At 46.9% G+C, this 20,092-nt stretch overlaps 1 protein-coding gene across 5 annotated transcripts in view; it reads right to left on the reverse strand.

Annotated features, from left to right (window-relative positions):
- Positions 1 to 20,092, reverse strand: part of SHROOM3 (shroom family member 3) — a 98,924-nt gene that overhangs the window by 29,903 nt on the left and 48,929 nt on the right. For 3 of the 5 annotated variants that reach the window (XM_065686797.1, XM_065686789.1, XM_065686778.1), the window contains one exon: positions 2,067 to 2,195. In XM_065686797.1, the coding sequence (XP_065542869.1) occupies positions 2,067 to 2,195 (129 nt within the window). Of the gene's footprint in view, positions 1 to 2,066; positions 2,196 to 17,699; positions 17,731 to 18,017; positions 18,085 to 20,092 lie in introns of those variants that run through there. The other 2 variants (XM_065686813.1, XM_065686803.1) reach the window with 2 other exon arrangements.

Consider the following 20,092-nt stretch of genomic DNA (forward strand, 5'->3'; position numbering starts at 1 on the left):
TCACACCAAAGTGCTAATGTAGAAATGACAAATGGGAGATAGAAGCCCTTTAGGTGCATGTGCTGAATGTATGTACCTATATACACACATATGGGGAGGGGATATGTTCACAGACTGCTTGCTGAGGTACTGCAAGTTAAAAAAGAGCAAAAGGTACCAAGGGGAGCTAAAACTTTTAGCTAGTCAAGTGAACTAGCCAGAGTAAATTGTGATTTACTCCTAGCTGGGAATTCCCACCTTCCCACTGTTGCTGCAGGGAGCAGGTGGACATCCTTAAGTATATCAGTGGGGGTTACACCAGTGGGGTGAGCAGAATAGCAAACCTGCAGTGATCTAACACAACTCAAGCCACTGACCAGCTAACAAATCTGTCCTCTGCTTCAGGGAAACTTTCAATCACTTTGGTAATAAATGCGTTTTGTTGAAAAACACCCCTGCATCTAGACTTCTAGACCTAATTCTTCCCTCCTTCTCACCTCAGATTGCCCTTTACCAATGGGTAGAGATGTAGCAACATTGCTGCACTGGCTGGCAATACACCCTGGCCTTGTTTGTTTTGCATAGTGGAGGAAAAGAGGCAAAGCTTCAGTGACCAATCACTGAGTGCACACTCGGGAGGGTGAGCTGCAGATTGCTGCTGCGCTGTTCCTTTCCACAGATGCTCAATAACACCTGAGGAACCTGAGCTCTGGATTTCCCCTCCAATGGAGGACATTCATTCATCACCCCAAATTCCAGAAATTGATCGGACTGCTGACAGCCTGGAGCTTTCATTGCCTGGGGTGAGTCTGCAGAAAGTAAACAGTCAGAGGAATTGCACACAGTCCTGTGGCCAAAGCAAAGGCTGCTGAGTCTGAAATACCCTCCCACACTCAAATTCTTATACATTAAAGCAACTTCCTGTTGGTAACCAAAGCTTCAGTCTGAGTTAAGCTGAGATATGCAGGCACAGCCTCTGACTCTGCCAGAAAAGTAAAATAAAACAAAGGCTCTGCAGCCAAATTAATCCAACACTAAACTTTGGAGCTTCTGTGAAGATCTGCTATTAGACCCGCAAGTGGGATTTACAGACAGCATATGAATAACTCATTGCTATAAGAAGGTGGTAGACGTATGGAAGCTCTTTTCCCAAAGTTGCTGTGGGTCACATACCTCAGGAACTGCAGAGTCCCACTCTCCACTCAGTGATGAATCTCTCCTGATAAAACTACCTTGAGGGGAGATTTCTGCCTGCAAAATCTGCTCCATCCAAGAGTTGGAGGTAAGCCATACATATTTAGTGAGGTTACACACATGAACACAGGGGGAAGAGGTGTGCCTTTTCTCCTCTTTTTGCAGCCACCTAGGCCATGCAGGATTAGCATCCATAACTGTCTCCAGTGGCTAAAACCTGGAGCAACACCACTGAGGTCAGTGAATTTACTCCAAAAGTGCATCCTTTCTTTACGATGACTTCCCATGTGGCATTCACTTCTCAGCTGCTCACTAACAGGTGCCAGGCCACATTTCCTCCAGCTATAGGAAATCAGTGCAGCTTTGTGATGACTTCAAATAAGTCTGGCCTGAATTCAGTGTTGCCAATAAAAGTCACTGCTTTGACTTGATGGTGCAAATCTCAGAAGACAGAGACACAAAAATCTATGAGATCATCCAGATTACCATCTGAGTGATGCAAGAAGCTCTTCTGATGCCAGCAAAAGCTGAGTAAATGCTGGAGGATGTGATCCTAAATGGTATGTGCAAATGAAGGAAGTTGGGCTCTGTCACAATACTAGTCAATTCAGACATCCAGTTGATGTTTGACTCAAGGCCCAAAAGCTGGATTTATTTCCCTGGCACCATGCTGAGGGCAAGGTAGCCATGGAAAAATGTGGGCATGACTTTAAGAAACTGTCCTGGACGTCTTCCACTGCCTAATGCTGCATATGCTGGGGTTTCACACTGCTGCATTCCAGCAGTACTGCTGCCTTCACTCCTGTGAGAGGGAAGTGGAGTTTGCCAGCTGTTCTCCAAGAGCAACATCCACAAAACACAGCAGATAGGGGCACAGATAGACACATTCTCACCTGGTCTTCAGCCGTAACTTAACTCCTCCAGACCATGTGGTTTTGCTGGGCTGAAACTCAGTGGTCACACAATCAGGACTGAGTGGGCTGGGAGAGAGGTCAGTGCATCCTTTTGCTGCATGTGTGTCCCTGTCAGAAGAAACCAAGGCCATGTAAACATTAACACACAAAACACTCAGCCCTTGTATCCTATATTTGATGAGGATTTTAAGGAAGAAGGCAATACACAGACCCAGGGGGCGTGTGTCAGAGCCACATGTATGCCTTTTCTTCTCGACGTTGTTGCCCAGGCAGGCTGCAAGAGTGAGATTTTGCTCTCGTTTATACCTACAAAGCGATCATCCCCTGTGAATGCCCCTCACAGTCATTTTGGAGGAGCTTCATCATACCACAATGCTGCTTCTCAGCACACGAGTTCAATCAGCTGCAGCATCCACTGTGAAAACCTCATTATTCTCCATTTGCATTTTGGGATTCTAAATCCCCAGGTGTGGAACTCAGAGGTTCCTCTGTGAAATATGCCCTTTCCACATGTAAACACAGTATTCCCACTTGCTCCCATTTTTAGCACCAAAATGCGGGAGAGATTGGAACTTTCTGCTTGCTGAAGGAAACCCCACACTAAATAAAAGCAGGCCTAAAAGGATCTGTCACCCACAACAGGCCTGGGCCCGAGGTGAGCTGTAATTGCCTCTTGTTGTGTGCTTGGGCTGCAGGCTGAGCACACATGCCAGCAGCTGGGGCTTTGGATAGCTGAGATGGCTTGAATGCCATTCCGGTGAGAGACCAGCCGTCTTTGTGTTCAGCTCGGTCCCCCCTTCCCCGCTCCCTCCCCAAGCCCCCACGTGCCAGGCAGGAATGTTAAGCCTCACATTGCGGATGAGATATGCCAGGGAAGCGCAGCAGCACTTTCACCTAGACTGAAACAGCCTTTTTGCTCGCCCTGCTTAGCTTAATCTACAGTTTCCCCCCAAAATCCTGCCTTTGCTGCTTTTTCTTTCTGTGTGACAAATCCTGTTCTGCTTTGTCTCTACTCTGAGATGATGTCAAGCCTCTCATCAAACTGGAGAGGTTCCCCTCCCTGCTCCTGTACCAGCCTTGCTGTATACCAGGAGCATGATTTCCTTCTCTGCAGTCCTGCAAAGTGCCAATATCATTATCTGCTTCAGCCCCATTTGCTTACCGACTTTACCATGAGAAATTACCAGTTTTTAGAGGAGATTTCACTGCAAGATAGAGAAAAGACAGAAGGCCTACCAGAAATGAGAAGTTAAAAAACTGTACATAATTTATATCAACAAATATGTATACAATTTTGCAAGCAAAATATATTTACAACTGTAGTGTTTAAAGGACAAAGTCCTCTGTTCTAGGCTTCGTATGGCAACACTGGAGAGATGGTCCCAGCCACAAAGAGCTGCACTTCCGCCCCTACAATGCTGTCCTGGAGAGATTCCCATGATAAATTTCTCTCCAGAGCCCTGAGAGAATGCAAGCACAGCTCAAATTTGTGGCGAGGCTGCTGCATATCCTGCTGAAGCCTAATGTCTCGCTGACAGCGTTGTGTTTTTTCCCATTTGAGGAGAAAGATTCTCAGCACAGAGATCCAACAGCAGATCTCTCAGGAGAGAGATCATCACAACACCAAAACACTTCCAGAGTCAAGGCGATTTCTTCCAGGCAATTCTCAGACTGCTGTTTCAACCTGTTTGAAAGCAGATACTGACACAGGTAAGTGTAGATCTTTGCTATGTCCATAGCAGATGCCTTGTATCAGCAGTGAACTTTCCTAACACATCTCCAGCAGCTCTCAGTCTTAACTTCCCTATTTGGTTCCTAAAAAGCAGACTTTGGCTCTCCCAGGCTACACAACAGCTGTGCTCCTCCAGTGTGTAAAGCTGCTCATGCCTTCTCTCCAGTCAGCTACCCCTGAAGTAGTTACAATACTTAGAACTGGAAAATAGCTCGTGCTGCAAGTACATTAAAAAGAGTCATCAGTAGCCTGAGAAACTGATGTAGAGGAGTAAGAGCCTAAAGCTTCCCAGTCACCACAGCCAAATCATCTTTCAGCACTTACGGTCACAGAATCATAGAGTCATAGAATGGTTTGGGTTGGAAGGGACCTTAAAGCTCATCCAGTTCCAACCCCCTGCCATGGCCAAGGATACCTTCCACTAGACCAGGTTGCTTCAAGCCCAGTCCAACCTGGCCTTGAACACTGCCAGGGACAGAGCAGCCACAGCTTCTCTGGGCAACCTGTGCCAGAGCCTCACCACCCTCACAGGGAAGAGCTTCATCCTAATGTCTAATTAAAATTTCCCCTCTGTCAGGTTAAAGCCATTCCCTCTGTCCTGTCCCTACAGGCCTCTGTAAAAAGTCCCTCTCCAGCTTTCTAATTGGCCCCTATAGGCACTGGAAGCTGCTCTAGGGTCTCCCTGGAGCCTTCTCTTCTCCAGGCTGAACAAACCCAGCTCTCTCAGCCCATCTCTATAGAAGTCTATTTGTTTAAAAAATCACAAACCAAACCAAAACAGCTCTCAAACCACTAAAGAAAGCAAGAGACAACACAGACCTACACTCCGCTTCAAGCAGACCTTTCTGCATAAGTCACTTGCAAGTGTTCCCATATGGATGAACATGGATCCGACCCTCACAACCAACAGTGGGAGGTTAAGCAGCTTGGGTGTTCCCCTTGCCCAGGGAGAAACCCATGCTTGCCGGCATGCATAACTTTGGGGTTTACCTCTCAGAGACAAAAAAGCCTTAATTAGTGTCTGCATGGGCTCAAGGGTTGCTGTTCAGGGATAAGAAGGAAATGCGATAGAGTTTCTCCTGAGCCTCTTAAAAATCTATAATGACTGAGCTCTGTGTGGAGCAGCAGGCTCAATAAGACATTGAAAACTAATCAGCCAGTCTATAAATAACACCATTAATCAAGCCCAGTGGGGAACACAGAGATGAGGATCCTTCCACCAGTGAAGCATGCATGCCTCAGGGATGGAGCTCAGCAGCTCTTCAGCAGAGGCCTATGTCTATAAAAATAGTTTTTATAGAATCATGGAATCAGCCAGGTTGGAAAAGACCTTTAAGATCATCAAGTCCAACTGTTACCCCCAGGACTGTCAAGTTCATCACTAAACTAGGGGCCTCACCTACACGGTTTTTGAGCACTTCCAGGGGTGGCGATTCCACCACTTCTCTGGGCAGCCTGTTCCAATTCTTCACTCGTAACACGGAACCAGCTACCCTTGCGCAAAGACCATCCTTGAGGTCCTACCTTGCATCCTGACTGCCACCACTCACACCCTCTCTTCAGGGCGACTGTTCTCGTCAAGCTCGGGCTGTCCCTGGGATGGCACGGCGTGATGGCTCACTGCACCAGCACCCAGCCCTCCGGGATGCTCCTTAAATTCAGAGCTGCGTTTTATTTCTGGATATTGCAAAGTGCCTCACAATTGCATAGCTAAAATGTAGTTCCAGCAAGGAGTGGTCTGCAGTTGTTCTTTTTGTTATCGTGCTGTTTCTAGAGCTCACAAGTGGGAGACAGGAAACCTAGCATAGTCTATTTTAAAACCCCTTTACCTCCCACCTGAGGCTGGCAGCCGCCTCTGAAATCTTTCCTTTTTTCAAAGTTTGTGTTTAATTATGAATTGTTATTTATATTGCTGCTTCCATGGTGCCTTTGGTATTGAATACCACACATGTTAATGAGTAGCTGTGCAAAGACACTCTGCTCAGTTTTTCCCGTATCTAAAAATATGGCCTGATAGGACAGATTTGCCTGTTGCTGACATCCCATGTCTCATGCCTTTCTTGAGCTGCCACAATCCCAGCAGAACTCATCCACTGTTTTAGGGACATCCTTTGCTTCTGACCACATATGACTGACCTCCTCTGGCTGCCTTATCTCCCTCCTGTGCTGACCTCTGGTTACCTGCATACTTGAAACATTTCATGCCATTTATCTTCACCTTTTGGCTCTTCTTTCTCACTTGCCTTATCCTTATTTATACACATTCCAGTACAGATTGGTTTCCTAAATCCAGCCCAGACATTAAGTGGGGGTGCATGTCTCTGCTTAGCAGATCCCGCAACAATTATGCCTGAACTGGCTGTCCGATTTCAGCCAGGGTCTACAGAGATATTATTCTCAAGGAATATTGTTAAATTATAATTATTAAATTCCATATTTCATCAAAAATAGTTCCCTGAGCAATGGCAGTAACAGCAATCATTGCTTTCTTTGAGGAATGGCTGCAGTGTTTGTTGAGCTGCCTGGCTGTAATACTCAAAGAAGAAAGATCTTTTACACAGGGAAGCTGTACAAAACTAAACTTCTGAAGTTTTGACTACTCAGAGCATTTGTGTTCCAGCACATCAGCCTTACACTTCTGTCTGCACTACCACCCTGTACTCAGCTTTTCTGCTTAGCTGTCTGTAGTGCCAGTTATGAGACTAGGATACAGTTGCACCCATCCCTACACAGCATCTGGAACTATGTTTAAAAACAATTAAAGTTTTTGTCTCTAAATTTTTAAAAATGGGTGTTTTTCTATGGTTCCAACTCTTGGATTCGTGATTACTTATTTTAAGTTAACACCAGGTTTGCTGCCACAGTAATGGAAGACCTAAGACCCAGAGGATCAACCCTCCAAATGTTAATAGTTCTAGTAATTTTTAATGTCTCGTTACTTCTAAGATCAGTGTTATTCCTATGAGAGAGAATGGAACTTCTGATTTTTAAATCATTCAGGAGTGACAGAAGTGTTTATAAACACTATCAGAATTAAAAGCTTTCCTCCAAAAATAACTGCTCACACACTGACACTTCTGAAATTGAGATTAAAACAAGGAGCAACTCTTCCAAGTTTTACAGTAGGCAATTCCTGATATTTTTTCCCTTTGTCTTAAACCAGAACACAAGAGGCAACCCTCCTCAGCTATAGAAACAGCAACAGCACAGCACAGACACCAAAAAAAAAAAAGGAGAAGCAGCAACAAAGCAGAACTCTGCTCCAACAGCCCTGCGAGGAGAGAGCTGAAGGAGTTAGGGCTGCCAGTTTATCCTCAGGGCACCCATGTTACACAATGTCACAGGGCACCCAAGTGACTTAAGGGAGCTGGGTAGCTTCACCTCTGGCTATCCTCATCCAGCAGGCTTCAGGCAACCTCTCAGCAGCTGATAAGCAGGAATGGATTCTCCTCGTGAATGAAAACTCTGCCTTCACTACAGTCACTCCTCTCTTGGCAAACGGCAAGCCTTCTCTTCCTGCCTCCTTGGTGCTGTTAAAGAGACGGCTCCCTTGGGAAGGGTTGCAGAAGAGGAGATTGACTACACTCACCCCAGGCACCCACCTTGCTCTCACCAGTGGGCACGCTGCTTTGCGGGTCCTCCTGCTCCACCTCAAGTGAAAAGACTGGATTGCTGACGTATTGCTTATTTTGTTACCTCCTGTGGCTGGTCCAGAAATAGCCCATAAGCCACATAGCTGTCAGGCTCTCAGAAGCTCCTTTAGCTGAAGTGGAAGTGCCCTGTGCGTCAGAGCAGACGGCCAGGTCCTCTCCTGACCAGAGCACACGTGGGTCTTAGCTGACAGGTTTGTCAGTCTGTGCTCATGGGGCCACCCAAGCCACACAGAGAGCCAGGACCAGCTGCAAATATGTGGACAAAGGAATTTTTTAATCAGAAGAATTCCTCTAAATTGAACTGAAATTTCTCCCTGCAGAGTTTGGATTAAAGATTTTGCTGGGAAAAGTCTCTCAGTTCCTGGGTAAAATCTGTAGCCTGCCACTTAAGACACTCACCTGGGCAAGAGCCAGGTTCAAGTCCACAGTCTAATAAGGTAGATAAGGAATCCAAAGCTGCTCCAGGAACAACACAAAGCATAACAAGCTCCATCTGTGAAACCCCCTGGAAGGACTATTTCATCCTAATGCAGAGCAAGACAGGTGTTGAAATCTCAATAAGGCTTGTTGAGCACATGAATCTTAGGATGGAACTAGGTGTTCTTCCCAGAATTCTGCAGTGAGATCCAGGTCTCAAGTAGAAACAATAATATCCACATATTGGATTCAGACGGGTCAGTAATGCTCAGAGATAAAAAACACACAACCCTAAACTGCTGCTTCCTCATTGCTTGAAGACAAATTAAAGGCTAAGAAATGACAGAGCTCTCTTGGGATGGCCAATTTTAGATGGATACATCTCACCTTCAAGCACCCGTCTCTTTCAGTCTCATGGCTCCCATGCGGTCATGCCAAGCACATGGTATTTCAGGGCAAAGAAATAGAGAGGCTGAGAAGTCACTTGGAAATAATTCAGACACAGATTTGCTTTGAAAAGGGCTCTTCACTTAATGCAACTTTGACTTAAACAATGAGCACTGACCTCCAGGTCCACCCAGAAAAAGTCTGTAGAAAGGAGACTGCATTTTGACAGCGCAATACTGTCTAGTCCTATCTGATAGTAGTTTTTCTGGCTCTCCGTTTTCTCTGCAATTGGATGGGTTTTTATTTGACCTGGCCTCAATCCCTCAATCTGGCTGTGCTGTGTTTGCACAGACTCACACACGCAAGCTGCTTCAGCACTGTACCTGTTGGCAAGCTGAGGTCTGAAAGGACTATTCGCATTCATTTGGGTTACTCACTTCATTTGGTACTGGCCAAGGGACCTTTGAGAAAATGAACTCCCTCTTTGTCTGTGAGAGAGACCTAATCCTGGTTTTGCCCTGAAGGATTATTGGGCACTTAGAGAAAGGCACTCACATGCACATTTTTGGTTTGTGCCAGCTGCACTTATGTCCACAATAGGGAGTGTTCACTCTGGTCTTTAGGTATGACAATAGGCATTCCACTGCACCCAGACCTCAACCCCAGAGACTGCCACCCTTTTAAAGACACCCTAAACTGTGGGCCTTCCCTTGCTTTGCATGAGTAGTTCGGTGTGTGAATGCAGTGTGCAGGCCAGCAGCTGGGCACGCAGCCCTGAAGGCCAGAGTCTTTTCTTGTGCTGCCAAGCCGGTGGTCAGAGTGTATGGTTCCCTGCCAAAAAGAGCTGAACCCTAGCTGGAAAGAAGAACCTGTAGGGCTGAGAAATTAGCTTTTATCCCTACTTAATTCCTGGCTTTTTGTAATAGAAGTTTACAGTTATACTCAATTATAGCTTACTGTTTGTGCCACACTACCACCAAGATAGCCTGTTCAGGCACTAGAGCCCACCCTTCCTTGGCTGTACACACTGATAAATAACAAAAGGTAATTCCTGAGTCCTCTGCCTCCTCAGGGGAGATCTCACCTTCTCAGGAGGTGGGAACCGAGAGGTTCCAATTGTCTTGGTTTGTACCACTGCTCGATAGTGGAGTGCAATCCCTACACCCCAACTCTACTTGTAAGTGAAGTGCTTTTCTGCACCTTGTAGTCAGGGACTTTACCTCCCTTAGAAAACAGAAAAATTCTGGGAAAAATACTTTCTGCTTGTTGGCTATCTCTCTCTAAAACCCACTATTTCTTCAGCATGGAGGGCTTGTAGTCATTTCCCATGGAATAATTTTAATTCAAAATGAAAGTAAAACCACAGAGAAATGTAATTTTCATTCTATTCCACCCCGTGACTAACAGGACTACCTGTAAACTTGCTCTGGACCACTACTGAAAATCTCTTTAATTTTTTTCAGAGATATCAAGTCACACCAGATGCTGTGGGATCTGCTTGGGGAATCAGAGCATCACCCGTCTTCATGGACTGCTCAGGACTGGGAGGCCACGAGGAACGGTCTTTCAGACCTGACTATAAAAGATGGGGATAGACTCTCTCTGAGGTGCAGAAGTGCTCAGATCTGTTAGTAAGAGGTACCCAAAATGAAGACAATGTACTGCAGCGCTTGTGCAAGCAGAAGGATCATTAACACATCTGTCCCTTTAAGGACCATGACTACCACACACAGGTAAAACAATGATGTTATCTTTACAGGTTTCAGGGTATACCAGTGCTGATCAAAAGTCATTCTGTATAAATTACAGCATTTATGTACAAAACAAAGCAGAAGCCGGCTCTAAAGACAAGCATAAACAAAATCCAAAATAAGCGCAGCTCTTACAAAGAAAGGCAGCTGTAAGAAAGAAGCAAAAACCATATTCATGTAAAATAAGGACTGATTTCCATTTTAGGATTAGAGAATTCAAATGATTCCACGAGAAAAAATTACAAGCCTTCCATGCTGAAAAAACAATGATGTTTTTAGAGAGATATATCCAATGAGCATAAGGTATTTTTTCCCAGAATTATTCTTTTTACACTCACCCTTCTCAACAGTGACATTATCCAGATAGAAAAGCACCATCTTAGGGGGGGGTCTGACTGTCAGGCAAGGCACGTCCCACCTGGGACCTGGCCAGGGGGTGCAGACTGAAAGGCAGGACAAGCCCTCACCAGGAACCTTTCCCAGCAGCAAGCAGGAGCTGGGCCAGACTTGATCTGCTGCTGAACTGCTTTGCCTGAGCACTTCCTAATATGTTAAAGATAAACCAAACTAAGTCAGTTCAGACCCACAATTTAAACGGTTTAAAGCTAAAAATTAAGGGAGTGCTTACACAAACTGTTCCAGTGGCAGATGGAGGAGATCTCTGGCACTGATGAGCAAGCAAGGGCATTAATCATTTCCGCCAGCACAGCTGGGTCTCTCTTCATGGCTTACCCATGTACTTTAAGGAATTAAGTCCTGAAATGTCACCCTAGTAGCTCTCCTTTGAAAATATGGATGTTACTGACTTGCTGGAACAGTAGCTCAGCTGTTAGCTGAAATACTCACCTAAGCGGTGGATACTGAGTGAAAATCCAAGCTTCTACTCAGAAAGGGCAGAAGAAAGCCTCATGTTCACATTTGCCAAAGGTGTGGGGGACATTCACCATCAAGTCTGCAGCTGAGCTGTCTCTCTGCTCTCTCACCTGATTGTTTCTCAGTATTTCCTGGTATGTCAGACTTGAACTGCAGTAACATGAGGGGTGGAGTGTTCAGACCTGTACCTCCTTCATGGGTGTAGCAATGCCTAATCCCCAGAAGATGAACTGCTTCTTAGGAGTTGCTTCTCCATCCCACTCACCCACCTCTTCCTGGACAAATTCCTGAATCCCTTACTCAACACAGCATCCATTTACTTCCTCACAACTTCATCAGAGTTGCTCAAGTGAGAAATGAGTATAGACAGAGTAAGGAGATAAGGAGTTGGTCAGCTGCTTTAGAAAATGCAATCTCTGCAGCACCTGCAGCATAATTTTGTACAGAGTTCAGAGACCTGTAGCTCTCTGGGACTGTAGCATAGAAAAGCAAGGAGGAAAATGAGGTTACTATAGCTCTGCAATCTGTCTGATCACCTCCTTGCATATATATTTTTAAGGAGTACAGTGAGTTTGCTGTGGTTATTGTCCCCCTGCAGCAGTGACATCATAGATTTTTATAACTGCAGCCATAAATGCAGCTACAAATCAGTTTGGGCAGTGAAGGCCATGGATCTGAAGCCATCGGAGTTACAAGTGCCCCAAGCAAAGGCTCTGCCCTCTGAGCACTTTGTGACTCTTTGTGCCCAAAGCAAGGTACAGAAATGCTGGCTGTTAAGCTAATAAATCAATATCTGTTGGTCACTCATATAAATTTTATCATCTGCCAGTCTGGCAGAGATGAGAACCATCCAACAATTTGGAACAGGATGAAGACCACAGCCGTGCCAAGGCCCATCAGATGAGAGATAGGTCTCTGTCACCCAGCGCTGTGCTTCAGTGTGAAGGTGGAAAAGACAAGTAGGCTCCAGTCTCATGGTTAGCACTGAAAGGAGATGGATGAGAAACTTACACTGGAGCCACAAAACCCTTCCCAGTGGCCAGCAGCTGGGTCTCTGCTGTCTCTCAGACATTGTCTGTCTTTGCACAGCACAGCTAAGTAAAGATGTAACTCATTTCTCCCCACATTATGAAGTCTCATGCAGCCTTAGAAATGGGATTGATAACATCATCACCAAATCATGAACAACCGCTAAGAGTAAAGAAGTCATGAACATTTTTTTTTTCAATCATAGGACTGGGGAATGCAAAAATTTCAGGCCTCTGCCTTTCTCCTGCTCAGAAGATACTATACTACAAGCATCTTTCCTGTACACAGCCCTGTGTGGGAGCTCTTTTATGCGCCCTGCCAACAGGATAACTCCTTCCCATCACCTTGTCTACTGTGCTTTGGTCTGACAATCCTGAGTCTACACCCAAATCACTCCTTGGGTTGAAAGCAAGATCCGAAGTTGGGACCTGGGATGTTCCAATGTGCTGCAGGGCTGGGTTAGCACCTGTGGAGCCTGGGGGAAGCTCACATACTCACCTGGAGGAGCTCAGGTCAAGGCCAGTGATGCTGCCCTTGAGTACCAATGAGGCGAAGTGACTCCAGGAACAGTTAAAAAGAAATTACACCACAGATCAGCACTTGGCTTTGATTTCCAGGGAAATGCCCAATTCCTGTTGGGTTCCCAGAACATAAAGTTGCTACTCTGTAGATAAGGAACCTTTCATAGAGCTTGAGAAACCCAGAAAACCCCACTTAGCCTAAATGCCTATCAGCTTTTAATGGGACTTTCCTCACAGGTCGCTTAAGATGTCTTAAGGAGTCTTTGTGGAGCCAGTCCCAAACACAAATTGTCATTTGAGTTAGAAGTGCCAAACTCTTTCACAGCACGAACAGCAAACCCAAATCCTATTAAACAGCCATCAGTGTCAATATTTATTCTTCACAGATCAGGGACAAGTAGCCTAATCAATGGTGTCAGGCTGAGCCTGACAAGATGGAAGAGGAAGGGGATAGCCTTGGGGAAAGGACATGACATTAATCAGCATCACCCCTGCGAAACCCTTGACAGAAACAAGGTAGTAAAGTCATTAGCCACTTAGAAACTAAGCTCCTTTTTTGCTTCACACAGTGATAGCCAACAGTTTCCAGCATAAAGATCTGTCATCTTTCAAACAAAGCTACAGGGCCCCATGAAATCTTCTCCTTTCAATCTGCCTCTCGACACACACCTCTCTGGTCTGCAGGGGCTTTGCTGGCTTAAGGGCTCTCTTTCCCAGTACAGAGCAGCAATGTCCTGGGGTCCGGACTGCAGCGCAGTAAGCACTCGAAATTAGCACAGAGGAAGAGAGGTCCCAGGCAGAAGATGTCAAATAAACAGTTTCACAAGGCAAACTCCTTGGCTGCAACACCCACTTCAAATATCACAGTTTCTCCTTTTCCTTATGGATCATTCTCACCCTTAGGTAGAGGTATACGCTGTCTCCTGGAGTGTGCAGCTGCACTCAAACCAAGGATGGGAACCAGCCCAGTTTAACTTGTGCCAGGTGACACTGCGGAAGGTGCCTGTGCCAAAGCCTAGAGACAGACCCAGCATTCCCCTGCATCTCATCACAAAAAGTTCACATTGGATGAAACAGTGATGGTGCCAGATCTTCCGACTGAAGAAGCTCAGTGAGGATATTTGCATTTATATTTGCCCCTCGCTTGAGATACAGGCAAAATTTGGGGTTTGTTGATATGCTGGTGCTAAGCCTCATTTTAGCCCTGCATTTTCTTTTTTCTCTTTAATATTCGCTACTCTGTTCCTTATCCTCTGCACCTGGGATCTAACAATCTGCCTGGAACAGTCAGGACTAATACATAACCTTAAAAAACAAATTGTTGGGAAATCCACTTAAAAAGTACTTGGGAGCTGTGCAACAAGATGGTTTCCTTCTCCCTGCCTAGATGGGAAAACCAATACTAAGATAAATATACTTCAGGCTTGATCTTTTCACCAGGGCTATAGCTTAGTTTTCAGAGCTACGCCTTGCAGCACATATTTGCTCCCATCTATCCAGGGAAACTCCAGCTGCTGTGGCACGAGGAGGATGCAGCCATCTTGCATGGGGGGCCCAGTCCCCACTGTAGCTGTACTGTGCACTGGCCATCAGTTATCATCACGTACTTTACTTAAATTAGTCTGAAATGGAGACTGTCTCCAGCCTGGAGCCTCTTTGTAACTGCAAAGGAATCTGTGCCCTCTGCAACACACGAGACAGGATCAGGTCACTGCTGGAGAGCACTTGGCCTGGCTATTTTTATTGTCTGCCTGAATACTTTTCTTCAAGGCTGTTTAAAGTTGCTGGAAGAATAGTAAAGATGAGATTTTTTTTTTTTTTTTTTTTTTTTACGAGACAGATACATTGATAATCCATAGGAACTGTGTCCTTCTAACATTTGTACAACTCTCAAATCTTTGCCCTTGTTGCCAGGATGCTGAAGGCATTCTGAAGTTCCAACATGATGAAATCTAACCAGCGTGAAGTGGGCTGGTTTCATTTTCATAAGATTCCTCTTTCAAAGGCACAGATTTACCCTTCTGATCCTCCTCCTTACTATCAGAGCTAAGCCAATACAGCAGTCCCTGCTACATCAAAAATACCCAACCCTCTTCCATCAAGAACAACTCAGGATTGAAATTCTCCCTCTTTCTTCAAACCCAAAGGACAGCGCCACTAATTCAAGCACTGGTACAACTAGAACGTAAAGGATTAGGGAAGTGACTCTCATCTGAATACAGGCAAGCATGCGTCACATCATGAATAGTCAAGCTCTTCAGCCAAGTTAAACTTAGTAACAACCCCCTTAAATCATCACTTTCAAACACATGCAGGGCCTTTTCTTATGAGACTCTTCTTTCCACTCGAGTATGACAAAGGAGTGAATCATGTATTTTCAACACTGCACTTGCCAAGAAAAGGGAAATGCTTGTGAAGATGAGTGTGCAAATGGACAGTTTGCATCCTTCTCGGTCTCCTCCATAGCACGGATGACCCTTGGGAAGATCTCTGTGCGTCACAAGAGAGAGACAGCCAAGTGACAGGAGAAGGATGACCCACTCTCTGCTTGATTGCCACTGTCAAGATGAGGCATGGTGTCACCCCAGCAGCTGTTGGGCAGTGGGAGCCTATGAAATCCTGCTTTTGGAGTGTCTAAAAGTGGTACAAGAATTAGGGAAACACTGTCATTGCCTCTGCCCTGGTCTGCAGCAGTTAAGCCAGGCTCTAAGTATTGTTCATTCAGGGCAACAGGCTTTATCTCCACTCTGCAACTTGCCCCTACGTCTGGTGATATAAAGGTAGTCTTTGTGTGGTGAGACTCAAGACTCCAACTCTGCTTTTGCAGGAATCCAGAGCATAAATAATCTTCCACTTGGGGATATTCGTGAATAAGTGTTTGTAAAGGGCAATTAGTAGACAATTTCAACTGTCTGACCTGTCATAGATTTGGGGCTAGATCTTCAGCTAGCAAAAACCAGCTTCATTCCATTTCCACAATGACAACAGGTTTTTCCTTACCAGTGACTTGAGCATATGATACACTGGGTAGTGTAGCTACAGTGAGCCTGATGCTGCTGCCCATAAGCTGATCTCTACTCCCACATCCATTAAAGTCAGCTTGCCACTGCAAGCACCAAGAATTCATCACAGTAGTTCTGCTGAAACCCATGCCAAGGGTCAAATCAGCCTACCCCAGGTTTAAAATTGAGTGTTGTTGAATTGGAACCCTCAGAAGAGGGGTTCAGCCTTCGCCCCTTCTCCTACACCTGTTAACACCATTCTAGAAGCAGAGGTACTGCTGTGTTCACCTGGATGTCCAAAGGCCAGACAGTGAGCCATGGTTACCAAATACCCAGGGCTGGCCTGCTTCTTTGCCTAAACAAACATTAGCCAAGCTAGAAATCATGGTGAGGATCATGCAGGGCTAGGGAAGACTGGCATTATAGAATCATAGAGTGGTTTGGGTTGGAAGGGACCTTAAAGCTCATCCAGTTCCAAGCCCCTGCCACAGGCAGAGACACCTTCCACTAGACCAAGTTGCTCCAAGCCCCGTCCAACCTGGCCATGAACACTGCGAGGGATGGGGCAGCCACATCTTCTCACGGCAGCCACATCTTCTCTGGGCAGCCTGTGCCAGCGCCTCATCACCCTCACAGGGAAGAGCTCCCTTTTAATGTCTAATGTAAATCTACCCTCTGTTAGCTTAAAGCTATATAAAATACCCTACTTGATGTCTTATCCTGCTTATTTATTTATATACCTCCACTGAGGTGAGGAAGCCCAGGAACAGATCAGGCCCCACTGTGCCAGCTGCTCTGCAAACAGCATGGTGAACAACAATTGCTCAGTGAGAGGGCCTAACATTAAAGAAGGGTCCACTCTAACTAAACAAATGCAGGCAGGATGTTTTCCCCACCAGCACCCTTCTCAAGTCCATCTGCTGACTCCAACAGCATCCTCCCGCAAGGAGCTCAGCTTTTCTCTTACTGCTGCCGAGACCTAGGCCAATGCAACAGGGGGAGAAAGACTCTACATCCCACTACTTCTCATAAAAAAATCGAGGGTCTTCTTCCTTGCCATCTGCTGAACATGGGTGCATTGGCCAAGGCTCCTGGCTCCTGCAGAAACCCAGCTTGCCTGTCTCCCAGAGACAGGACTCACACCTCTTTGCAGGACAATGTCAAGGAGGCTGGAGCTGACTCTATATGTAGTCATTGGCTTCTCAGCAATGTTTTGTACATGAATTTCTGGCCTGCTGACCTCTGGAAGAAAAGCCTCTGTGATTATTAAATGACAGCCTGAACTTTCTTACGAAAACTGCAGTAATTCGTATTTCAGTCAAAGTGAACTGAAACTTTGATTCAAGAACCACAGGTGCCAAGCACCATTCAGTATGGGCTGACAAGGCCTCAGTCCTCTAAATCCCTATAATGTGGACCTGCAGAAGCACCCCTCTCTCTTCCAAGATGGTCTGGACTTCACCTCTTTTACTAAAAGGAGGTTTAGGGCATTGATTTTTCCCTAACATTGCTCCTGCTAGAGTAAAGGAAAATCTCTACTCCACTACTGAGAAAATACACTGGGATGCTGAGGATCACTCCACTGCCCACTGGGCAAAACATAGCTTGGCTTGGGGTGAAAAATTCACGTTTCAATGGGTGCAGCTGGTGTCACCTAATGGGCGGGGAGCACTGAATGGATCAGAGATTTAAGGCTGGGTCTAGGCAGAAGCACATGCACAGGTCAGTCTTTAAAGGGCGTTATAGCAGGGGACAAGAGAAAAAGGGCCTCCGGACCTTCCAGGCAGAAGACATTGAGGAGAAAACTGGAGTGAAGTCAAATGGGCAAACGAGGTCTTTGGGTCACATTCCCCCTCAATCTACAAAGAAGGTTTCTGGCTGACAGCGCTACATTTGAATATAATTCTGTTCCGAGCCACTTTTAAGGAGCTTGTGTGTCATTCCAACCAGGCGATAACATTTCTCAGCTTCAGCCCCAGTATCTCATTGCAAGGTGCCTGCCAGCAGAACTACATCCACAAACACTACACAGCTCACTAAAAAACTTGCAACTGCCATACCGGGTGCAAACACAGGACCTGCTCATCAGCTGCCTGGCAATTTCATCTAGAGAAAGGGCTGCCACCAAACCCTTCAAACACAGCAGCCCTCGGACAGACAGAAAAACAGGACAGTTAGACGACGCGCGGGCAACCGGAGCAAAGGTGGGTTTTAAATCCTACCTGGAGGACCAGTCTGAGTACTCACATGTGGACAGAGGGAAGCTGACCCTACACCTCTACCTCACTGACGGCCCCCTCCCTGCACCCAGAAGCTCCAAAACAACGAGCAAGCCGGTAGCACCTGGAACGGGAAGGGGTGGCGGCCACCAGGCGCTCGGCCGGTGCGAGCCGGGCTCCGTGGCCGCCGCCTTTGTTAGTCCGTCCCCGGGAGACCGGTCCCCCGCACGCCGGTCTCAGCTCCCCCCGCCGCCGCCGCCGCCACCCCGCTCCCCCCGCAGCCCGCTCCCCCCGCCCCGCGGCCGCCGCACGCCCCCGCCGCCCCCGGTACTCCGCTGGCTCTCACCGTGCCCCGCGGCGCCGGCAGCTCCCGCGCTCGGAGGCGCGCCGAGGGAGGGCGCCGGAGCCCGGCGGTGGCGGGGCCCGGCAGGTGCCGCCGCGGGCACCGCCCCCAGCACCGCCCCGCCGGCAGCAGCGGCCCTCGGGAGGGCTGCGCCTTGCGGCCCCTGCGAGGTCGCGGCGCGGGCGCCCCCCAGAGCAGGGCTGGACTCTGCCTGGTGTGTCCCGGTGGGGGTCACAGAACCGAGGAATGAGTTGGCCTGGAAGTGAACCTTAAAGCTCATCCGGTTCCAGCCCCCTGCCAAGGCAGGGACACCTTCCACTAGAGCAGGTTGCTCCAAGCCGAGTTCAACCTGGCCTTGAACACTGCCAGGGATGGGGCAGCCACAGCTGCTCTGGCACCCTGTGCCTGCGCCTCAGCACCCTCACAGGGAAAAACTGGACATTTAATCATCAAATGTGCTATATTAAATTAATTGAAAAGCTAGGTGAAGCTGTACTGCTGTATCTCATAAAGGGAGATGACAGGCAGAGACAAGATAATTCCTTGTAATTTCTCATATTTGCTGTGAGTAACTAAAAATCCCTTTCAAGCCATGGAATGATTTGTGTTATGCACTGGTAAGGAGTTGAAGTTTAAGGCAGGGATCTGTACTTGTAATGCCTTGTACTTCTGAGGCTGCTGGGAGCACCAGAGAACAGAGCACGAGGGAGACTGGCAAGTCCATGGGGGAGCATGACGCATCTTCGCCGAAGGAAAGAAAATACCTTTTGACGCCAAAGAGGTGACTGAAGGAGGTGCTGGAAAAGCTGCTCTTCACAACATGCATATCTGGACCATAAGGAATTTTTTATCCAGGAATGTCCATCCAAAAGCATCCCTATTTTATAGAGGTAAAAATTAACTGATGGAGGAAAAGGGATGTGCCCTTAATTCAAGTGGGAAGGGACCCTACTCTCAGCCTACTGTGTGGGCCGTCTGTGCCAGGGTAGACAATGCTCAAGCAGCTCTACTTTTCATGCTGACCGCTCTTCCCCTACCTGCTAACTCCTAACCATCAGGCTCCAATACTTTGTGAAATGATTCCAGATGGGTTCATTTAGATTTTAAACACTTGAAGTGTACTTTGCATCTTGGCCAGCAATTCAAAGATACCAAGTTGTAAACAACTTCCCAGCAGTTACCAGGCAATGAAACAAAGTCCTTTTTCGGGATGTAATCATAAAAGCTCATGAACATTTGTCCTTCTGTGATAAAAACAGTAAAATTACCACCCATAGCATAAACCTGAGACTTCCCATAACCTTGGAGTGTTTATCTAGGTAATATGTACTTGTGATAGCATAGGTAGCACCCTAAGACAGATGGCAGGCAGCTAGCCCAAGTGGGAATGAACCGTGAGGGATTGTAACAAGCACATTCTGCTGACAAAAGGAAAACTGCAACATAACTTCCAGCCATGCTGCCCTGCAATGTGACCACGGCTTGTCTTCTAAAGTGAACAGGTAACAGTGGCTCAGGCCAGCATCCATGCTTGGGAGCTGAGGTGCTGCTGATGGACAGCCACATCTAGGAGGAGCTCAGTGTCCACAGCTGACCTTGTGTCTCTCCTGCATCAGTGACACTACATCTATTTTGGATTAGACTGCAATATCTAATTCTCCCGCAGGATACAACCAGGCTTCAGGGTAATGAGCTGACCCTAGATACCATCATCGGACCAGTGTCCTGCTGAGTGGTAGTGGCAGTGTCCTTACCACCCTTACACAGCTGAATGCATTCTGTTCACATCCAAAGCCATGTTCACCTCTTGCCAGGTGATCTCTGGTCCTTCCACCAAGCACCAGCTTGGAAAGTTCCTCTCTGGCTGTAGTGCAATTCTCTCCTGATCCTGCTTCAACAGAAAAGGGGTTTTTCACTGGTTGGTTGGAGCAGTCACACTGTCTTCTATGGGCTTAAGTGGCTGCTGTGCCACACACGCAGAGGAGGGCCACAGCTCCAGCACAGCTCAGCTCCCACTGAACTACCTCCATAGGCTTTCTCCCAGCACGGACCAGGCCAAATGCCGAGCTCTTCAGTGC

Source organism: Lathamus discolor, chromosome 1 (assembly GCF_037157495.1).
Source record: "Lathamus discolor isolate bLatDis1 chromosome 1, bLatDis1.hap1, whole genome shotgun sequence".
NCBI lineage: Eukaryota > Metazoa > Chordata > Aves > Psittaciformes > Psittacidae > Lathamus > Lathamus discolor.